This window comes from Cryptomeria japonica, chromosome 11 (assembly GCF_030272615.1).
Source record: "Cryptomeria japonica chromosome 11, Sugi_1.0, whole genome shotgun sequence".
NCBI lineage: Eukaryota > Viridiplantae > Streptophyta > Pinopsida > Cupressales > Cupressaceae > Cryptomeria > Cryptomeria japonica.
Genome location: NC_081415.1, coordinates 584,089,941 through 584,100,020, shown reverse-complemented (window position 1 = coordinate 584,100,020; position 10,080 = coordinate 584,089,941). Strand labels below are relative to the sequence as shown.

At 33.0% G+C, this 10,080-nt stretch overlaps 1 protein-coding gene across 1 annotated transcript; it reads right to left on the bottom strand.

The window, feature by feature from the left end:
• Window positions 1-581: 581 nt before the first annotated feature.
• LOC131072901 (B3 domain-containing protein Os03g0120900-like) lies at window positions 582-1,711 on the bottom strand. Its single transcript, XM_058009192.2, has one exon. The coding sequence runs from the start codon at window positions 1,653-1,655 to the stop codon at window positions 810-812; it is 846 nt and encodes a 281-aa protein (XP_057865175.2). The 5' UTR covers window positions 1,656-1,711; the 3' UTR covers window positions 582-809.
• Between the last annotated feature and the right edge of the window lie 8,369 nt (window positions 1,712-10,080).

Sequence of the window (10,080 nt, the reverse complement as noted above, 5' to 3'; positions counted from 1 at the left end):
ACAAATACAATTAATTCGCAACCCAATAAATTCAAGTATTACGCTCCACGCTCTTTTCTTATTGAGCCAAAACAATAGAGACGAAGCTCCAAGAAATGGAGCAACCTCTATAATTTCAAGAGGCTGGAGAGGTCCATAGTTTAGTCTTACAGTTTTACCAATTCTGGAAAAATAAATATCGAAAGCCAAGATACTAAAATACTCTTTTTAAACTCTTATTTGGGATCTGTTACACATAACACTTCAGATTACAATTGATGCAGTGGAAATATTGTAGAAATTTTCTTATAAAACGAATAACAAAGATATTTCAAGCATCTGATGAGGTTTTAACATTATAAAAAGTAAATTATTTATGATACTTTTGGATTAGATTGTGTTGAAGAACTTTTTGTAAGAATTTTGTTTATAAAACGATAACATAAATATTTCTAGCATCCGATACTTTTGAAGAATTGTTTTATCAATGATTTGGATCACTCAAGAAATTTTTTTTTTATCAAACTGTAGAGAGTGTCAACTCAAACATTATAGTCGGATATTTCAAGGATCCGATGTCGTCACTGTGTATTTTGCTTTTCACAACGAAGCAGATCGAATAGAAATTTTAAAACCAGGAAAAAGAAACTAAATGATTACACAGGCAGAATCAAGGGCGAGAGATATTAAAATCCGATCCAACCAATTTCCCACAATTTTGTTTTAATCAAACAAACGACGCTCTTACACATAAATGAATTCGATGTAGAAATTAGAGCCCGTTGGTGGATCTGCCGCGCAAGCGCTATCTCTCCATTTCGTTGCAAATTTCACAGAGTGACACCAAAAAGCCTCACTCTTTTACTACTGCCCGCAGTCGCCGTATTCTGGGCAGGATACGACACGTCACCTGCAAGTCTCTCACCGGGCTTAAGCTGCACAAATGGTGTCTCACGCTCTGCACCCCAACTCTCCCCAAGCCCAGCGCAACCGGCGGCTGTGTTGAAGTGTACCGGATGACTGGCTAGTGTGGGTACCAGGACATCATTTTGCTCCACCCGGAAAGAAGACATGGCAGCTCCGCCATTGTTCTGCAAAGAGGCGAAGGAAGAAATCAAGTAAGGAGGAGGGGAAAGATAATGAACTTGGCCTGTTCTGCCTCCTCTTAAGCAGGAGTAAAAAAGCGGCGCTTTTGCGGCGCACCGCCGCCAGCTGATGTAAAAGTGGTGTTGCATGTTTTGGGCGTCGGCGGCTCTGTGGAAAGAAACGACGTCCCCTGCATGAAGATCCATGTCCCGGACGAAGCGATTCCAGCCCTTAGTGAACACATAGCTCTGGCTGCTACTCCAGTACGAATATCGGAACCGCCATTCTTTGCCCCTTTTGTCTTCGAATGTGAGCGTCAAGCCTTTGTCTTTATCATCTTTGTTCAGCGGAAAGTATTTCTGTGCGTGATGCTTCGGAATCACCAGCCGGTTAAGCTTTCCCACATCGCTGGGAGTGACCACCTTATCAAACATATGTTCTCTCAGGGATTTCTCCTCTCCTGTAGCGCTAGGACTTCCCTTATTACCAACCATGTGTTCTCTCCAGGATTTCTCCTCTCCTGTAGCTGTAGGACTCCCCTTATTATATACCTCTCCACTATTTTCTCTATAGAAAACATTAATACCCATCGTCGGCGTGGGTGGAGAGATGGGGTGGTGTTGGTCATTTCTCAGGAGGTTCTGCATATTGGCCTCTTCCGTTATTTCTTGCATGAAGCTGATCTCAGGAGTAAAAATCCTTGGGCACCAGGTTTTTATTTCTTTCTGAAAAGATTCTTGATGATGAAATTTTGGAACACGTTTATTTTAATTTCTGGTCAAGTCAGGCGGCTAGGTAAAGCGAGAAGGTCTGGCTTACTCAGCAGAGTAAGATTGAGGGCATTATGTTTTGTTTAATGAGCAGCATTTGGAAGTGCTTAAGACTGTGTGGCCAACTCTTGGATTTATTATCTCACCTAGAATTTAGCATCTTCAACGTGTCATGTCGCTAACCAATATGTTTGCCTAAATTCTCTACTCTGTTTATGAAAATATCCACCTTATCCATCCGGGCACCACAAAGTCCACACTGCAAGCAAAAAATAATAAAATTTGTTAACTGCTCTTTGGAACTATCAAGCCGACTCTTCATTTTCATTTAGTTTAAATATTGAGCAATACTTTTCTTATTTTGTTTAAAAACATTTTAGAAATGTTGTTAGATATGCAAATGTTGATTTAAAAATCATATTTATAAATTAATAATTAGTTTTCTGTGGAACTGATTATACAAATTTAATGTGTCATTATGTCACATCTAGTTTTAATTAATTTAATTTTATGCACATGTTGCTTTTATTTACAAGATTGTTTTTAGAACAAATTGTTCATTCCAACATTTTCTATAAGTAAAAGAAATAGAAAATATTTTATTTTATATTTAATGTTGGATCCATTCTCAAGATTGATAGAGGTCAATTGCATATTAAATATATTATTATTTTATTATTATGCCATTGACATTCTCTATATGAAATGAACCACCTTTTTTTTGAAATCTATGGTTCAACATTATAGAATTAATCTCAATCATATGCTTGCATTTATATTAATTTGAAAAAAAAAATCTTTTATGATTTAAAATATATATTTTAATATTATTAACTAGAAAAAGAGTGCACAAAAGAAAAAATCTATCTTTTATTATTATTTTTTTCAACAAGAAAATCTTTTAACATTATTTATTTTAATATTAGGATATTATATCTAGTTTTTTGAATTTTTTTTTAAAAAAGGAAAACATATTAAAAGATCAATTCTTCTATATTGTCTTTTAAAGATTAATTTATAAGTTTAAAATTTATTATGTCAGGGATTCCAAACTACCTACTTTTCTAAATAAATGGTTCAAATTTGAGGAGAAGGATGTAATACTATAGAATTAATCTCAATCGTAGATTTACATTTGTATCAATTTTTTAAAAATCTTTCATGTCAAAAAAATTTAAAAAATATATTTTAATATCAATAATTAGTAAAAAAAGATGCACAAGAGAAAAAATATATCTTTACTATTATGTTCTTTTAACATTAAGATTTAAGTTTCTAAAAACAAAGAAAAATAAATTAAAAAATTAATATTTAGCTTTATTTTAATTCTTCTTCTTAAGTTTAAAATTTATTATGTCTAAGGCATTCTTATATGAAATAACCATCTACTTTTTGAAATCAATGGTGTAAAATTTAGGAGAAATATGTAAGGCTATAGAATTAATCTCATATGCTTACATTTATCTTAATTTCAAAAAAGAAACTTTTGATAAAAATAAAATAAAGATATCTATTTTAATATTATTAAGTAGAAAAAGAATGTAAAAGAAAAAAATGTATATTTTATTATTATATTATTGCAACAAGAAAATATTTTAATATTATTGACTTTAATATTAGGATATTATATCATATTTTTTAAGCTTCCAAAAAGAAAAAGAAAAAATTGGCTTTATTGACTTGAAGAACATTTTTTTAGTTGTGTTTTTTATGAGCCTTGAAATCATAAAAAGACAAAACAATGGGATCTCTTGCATCTTGAGGATCAGATTGATACATTAGCATTGATGCGATAAATAGGTGTCATTGATTCACTAAGATAGTTAAGTGTGATTTTTAAAATTTAATGATTATATTTTTTTTAATTAATTTAACTCACATTTATTTGCCTTATTAACATTTTAATTATTGTAGAATAATTATATTTGAATTAAAAATCTTTTCTTTATTAGTGTATAAGAATATCTTGTGTTTAAATTTATTCTAATTCTTCTTCTTCTTTTAAATATTAATTTTTATTAAGTTAATATTTTATTTTAATTATTTTTTCATCTTCTTATAGAATTTTAAATAACAACTAAAAGATATAATAATTAATTAAATTTATTACAAAATTATTATTTAAATTTATTGTTGAATAATTATATTTGAATTTTTATTTTTATTTGTATAACAAAATAAATTTTGACTTAAAACCTAAATTAAAAGTTTAAAGTAGGAGAATAAGAGAGAGAAAATAACTTTCTATTACCCATTCAAGTCAATAATTTAAGGATCAAGTATGTGTGTGTGTGTGTGTGTGTGTGTGTGTGTGTGTGTGTGTGTGTGTGTGTGTGTGTGTATATATTTATGTATGTATATATGTATATGTATATGTATATGTATGTATGTATGTGTATATGTATGTATACATACATATACATATACATATAGCCTCTCTATATCTATCTCCATATCTCTCTCTCACACACACATTCCATGTTTCCCCCTCCCTGTGTCCATCTCTATATCTCTCTCACTCACGCAAGCACACACTCCCTATTTCTCCCTTCCTATCTATGTCTCTATTTATATCTCTATATGTATATGTATCTCTCCTACTCTCTATGTCCCTCCAACCTCTCTATATATGTGTAGGCATCTAAAAATAGTTAACACTTGTGTTGCCATACTTTAACATGTATGCATTACCTTCTTTTAGTTTTTTCACATTTTCTAACACTTCTATATCACCACATTTGATCTTTATCATTTGTTGACATTGTTTCATTCTTCTACATTCTTTTTTGATTCGATTCCATATTCTTGCATTTGAGTTAGGTCTTGTCAATTTTGAATCTCAATCAGTGGTTGTGGTCAACCTAACATATCAGATTGACATTGTTGTAACCTTGATTGATGTCAATTAGAGTTTTATCCTAAATCTCCATCATTTGCAATACCAACCATCTTTGATCAATCAAATATCAATTTGGATCATTCCAATATTTGATTATCAATCTCTTTGTCAATTTTGATCAATTTGTCATTGAACTTTGTCAATCTTTATTGAATCAATCTTCATCAAATCAACCTTTGTGTCAATCTTTGATTGATTTGTCATTGGTCTCGATCAGTTATTAATCCTTGTCAATCAGGATCGATTAGTCATTGATCCTAAGTTATCAATTGTCAGTTATCAAATTAATCTCTTTGTCATTTTTTCTCAATTTGTCATCAATCTCCTTCAATCTGTTGGCATTCCACACTCAGATGAGAATTGTTGATGTTGTAATTGATGGCAACCAACTGCTAATATGGTTCACAGGCTACACTGGCAATAGACTTTGCATACTAGCACCGACAGCTACACAAAGTTCATTCACACCGGTATCCAATTTACATCAGCAATGAATCATACTGGCACCCAGGCTGACATAAGATAAAGTTTTGTTTATGTAAATTATATTGTAATGTAATTAATTATTTGTAGCCGACATGATGTATTGTATTGACTCATATATGTATGAGATCTTGTAGGTCATTTTGTAAAAGAAGATTATGTAATTAGGTAATGATTATGGGAGAGAATATCTATATATGCATTTTGATGTAATGATTTTGATAAGCAAATGAGAGTAGAGTAGAGTGAAGAAAGGTTTATGGTAGAGGTATTTGACAAATCTTAAACTGGTAATGGATCCATCATTCCAGATGCTATTTTGAGTAGTACATTTTCATTGGGTTTAATCATCCAATTTGTAGTTAGTGGGACTCCTATTTTGTATTGAGTAGCCAGCTCTAGGCTGTTGGCCTTCTTGCATATGTCAGCCCCTATTGTATCAGTAATATTATTCACATTGGGCAGCGATTAAATATTATGGGTCACAATTCCCACTGAGGATTTTCCCCTACCAGGTTTCCTCACCAAAATATCTGTGTTATCGTGTGCATTGATGGTTATACTATTATTTTTCTTTATTATTTTATTTCTTGTTTACCGGTACATTAATTTGGCTTGTAAAATTGCAAACAAGTTTAAATATTTTATTTATCAGTTAGACACTGATTCACCCCCCCTCTCAGTGTCTTTGGGACTGATCAAGTATCTACCACAATCAATATGAGATTCTTGTCAGTCATCTTCTTAATAATGATCATCATTTTCTTAAGGCATTAATTTCATCGTGGCATAGTTTTGACCTAATTCATCTCTTTTCTATCTCCTAGGATTTAATAATTCCTTAATTATTAAGTCCTACTAATATCCCTTTTAGGTTAAAAGAATTAATTTTATGTATCCTAAGTGTCTTTTGAGCTAGATTTAAATGATTTATTTAATTGGCTAACTGTTCCCTTTTGTGAGAGAAATTAATAAATGAAAAATTATTAGTTTCTCCCACTTCTTTTTCTCCTAATCTTTTCCCTCTAATTTCTCCAGTAATTAGATCGCATTTTGTGCTAAATTTGTCATAATTGATGAGCACAAATTCCTCTAAATTTGTCATTAATTTGTCATTTCAATCATGCAAATATTTGAAATCTTTTCCTTTCCAATTGTTCACATCAATTTGTAGACCTTTTGAATCTATAAATTGAGCCCTTTTCATTCATTTTCAAACCATGCTTCTAGTATCCTTACAATGTCAATTTTGCTATCATCTTGCCATCCAATTTTATTTCAATTTAATTGTATCTTGTAGATGAGATCCACAAACACAAACTTGAAAGAAAAAGAACAACAATGAAGGAACAATGAACAAGACACACTGTGATGGTTTACATTTCAGTTTTAGTGTCTTGTCTTCCTCATACCTATATTGATTCTACTAGGGGTTAATTCATAACATTTAGGCTTTCATGGTTTTCTTAATTTATGTTATGAATTATTTACCTAATTCCTACCTCACAGTATGAATTCCTATGTCTTTATATTTGTATCTCTCTATCACTCTCTCATTGTTTCCCTCTTTCTATTCATGTTTCTCCCTCTCCCTCATTCTCTCTCCATCATCTCTCCCTCTCTCCAAGCCCCTTTATATTTTAAAACTTTTATCTATTATATATCTACTTTCTATCACTATATATGATTTTCTTTCTCTCTCTCTAATGCATATACATATATAGTGCATGTTTCTCCCTCCCTATCTCTATCTCTCTTCCCCCCTCTCTATCTCTTTCCCTCCCTCTAATTATATTTCTCTCTACTATTTGTCTCTATCTCCATCTCCATCTCCATCTCCATCTCCATCTCTATCTCTATCTCTATCTCTATCTCTATCTCTATCTGATGCAAAGCCATGCAACAAACTAGGTGATAACCTTCTCTCACCCACAACTACTATTTCCAAATCAAGTTGTTTTGTTTGCTCAAGGTGTCAAAAAAAACACCTACCAAGTTCTCAACTCACACAAAAATTTGTGTCACTGGATCCATAAAGGATTAGTATCTTTTGGTACCAGTGGGATGGAAACACTCTACCCTTTGTGTGAATGGTAAAAAATATTTTGGTACCGATGGGATGGAAACCTATTGGGTTTTGTCTATTGGTGTTCCAAAAAACAAAATATCCATAACATATGACTATCAAATGTGTTAGGAGGTACTTATCTCACAACTACCCTATTTGTCTAGTAGCCCTACCGATTGACTAGTATCCTTACCAGTTGAGTTCTCCACACACAAATTAATAAAATTTAAAAGGACAAGACAAGCTAAGGTCAAATTAAAATACCCTTTATAAGGTTACATAATTTCCCAAAGGCTTAGACCCTAACCCCAAGTTTGAAAGGTCTATATCCCTTTTGTCCTTCCAGACCTAATGAAGCCAACTAGGCCTAATTTAGAAAGAAAGTACCCCTTGTATAGTTTTCTTGACTAAACCAACACTTATGAAAGGTGGGGTAAGGTTTCAAACCACCAAATCTAAGGTTTCAAGACTTGATCCCATCTTCTTTTCCTATTGCAAGTGATTTTCACTTCTTTAGTTGAGGCAGTCACATGGAGATGCCTGTTGGTATTTTGATATGGTTTTGTCATTGATGTCAATAGTCTATCAACACTTATCAACTCTTGCACTTTGGAGAAATGGTTATGTTCACCGGCAAGCAAGTGATTTTATTCACAGTCACCAGTATCTGGTACATTGACAGGATATATTGTTCATCAGCACTTGGAATGACATGGAAAACACTTGGTTATGTTGAAGACATCATTTGGACACTTTGTCTTGGAGATTTGTTCATTGGTATATTCATATTTGCATATTTGTTGTTACTGGCAAATAGGTCCAGGTTATGCATCGACAGGCTTATCTATTCCAGATCAGCACGACACACTTCGGAGATGATTTTGTTGTTATTGTAAATGCATTAAGTTGACATGTTGAATCAGATATTGCATCGGTTATTGATTTACTTGTAATTATTTTATTATAATATCTTGTAGAGCCGACCTACTAAAATTGGTCTTAGGCTATGATATATATGTAAGATCTTATTTGTAAGATTGATAGGCGATTGGAAAAAAGAATCATAAGAAGGTATATGCGAGAATAAGCAGAGCTATACAAATAGACATCATTTAAGATGAAGAAATTTTTTTGTAAAGGCAATCAGAACTACACCGATATTGAATCCAACATAGAAAGATGCTATTTTGTGCATTACATCATTATTGGATTTAACCATCCAATTGTAGTCAGTGTGACTCCTATTTGTGTTTGAGCAGTGAGCTCTAGGCGCTTGGACTTTCTTCATGTGCAGACCCCATTTGTATACACACACTATCTGTAGTAGTATCATCTAATTGTGGGTAAGGTTTCCCACCGTGGTTTTTCCCCTTATAGGGTTTCCACATACAAATATTGGTGTTATGTGTTGTGGATGTTATTGTCTTTCTGTTTCTTGCATTAATCTTTACTGGTACTGTAATTAACTGATAAACTATCTACTGACATAAAGTCTGATTTACTGGCATTAAGCATTAAGGTTGGTTAAGTTGTTTTTGGTTTGAAATTATTAGACAGCTGATTCACCCCCACCTCTCAGTTGTCTTCGGGACCTAACAATGCCCACCTAGGGTCAATTCAATCTCTTCATGCTTGGAGCCTCCCTATAAACTAACAATTAAATATTATGGTAAAATGGCCCCTTTAACATTTTCCCATAGTTTTTTTGGTGCTCTGGTGAAAATGTTAGATTAAGGGAATCTTTTTCAGTGAAACCCTAGGTGCTAGTAGGGTTTGATGGATCTCTACAACCTAGTTGTTACAAGACCTCAAACTTGATTCAAATAAAAGGTAAGAGAATTACCTAACCCACCCAATTGGCTTTAGGAATCCACCAATCTGTACCGATCAGAAATGAACATCAAATACACATAATTTCAGGAAACTCTAAGTATATTGTATTGCTCCAAAACTCCAAAAAATCACCAATTTCAACAATTGAACAACAACAACCCTAGAATTAATCCAAGTGGGCCTAATATAGCCTCCTTAATGGTTTCCAACCACTTTACAAACTTTGGAACAATTGGAGGATTAGTTACCCCTTTTTACAACATTTTGCAATGACAATAAAAGTTGTCAACTTGCACTTTTCAAATGTGGTGACTCCAAGGTGCATTCGGCCTGTTCCAAGGATTGGTCTGATGTTTCTAAGACCAATATTTATTTCCTAACTCATGTCTAGACTCCTACTGATCCACATGGTCATTTGTCCATGGTGGCTTGTAAAATGCAACCATGACAATGTCTTACATCAATTGCATCTTATTGACTCACAAAGCTATCAATCTACTACATATGATCATTTTCACCTCATGAATGATATTAGACTCTTTAGGCTTCATTTTTGTCTTTGGGTGCTCCTCCACCATACTCCTCGGGTGGTTGAATCTCAAGTCCACTTGAGATGAGTTCCTGCAATGTAGTCCCATGTTTCTTCATCTGGTCTTCATCCATCCATACTGCATCTACCTCAGGGAGTCCTTTCCACTTGACAAGGTATTGCTTATAGACCTTATTCCTAGTTTTCTTGAAAATCTTGGTTTTCAATATTCTTTCAAGTTTTGGTGGCCCTTGCCTTAGAAAGTATTTCAATATGTCTGCAACATCTTCCACTGAGAATGTACCATCTTCCTACCCTGTACCTTTGAATGGTGTTAGATTTGCAACATTAAATATTAAGGATATACCTATATCTAAAGGTAATTGGATTTAATATGCATTGTTCCCAAACTTCTTGAGTATTTGACAAGGTC

Bases quoted from the DNA above. Each gene is read 5' to 3' on its own strand.
- LOC131072901 (XM_058009192.2), bottom strand. From the start codon at position 1,655: ATGGGTATTAATGTTTTCTATAGAGAAAATAGTGGAGAGGTATATAAT.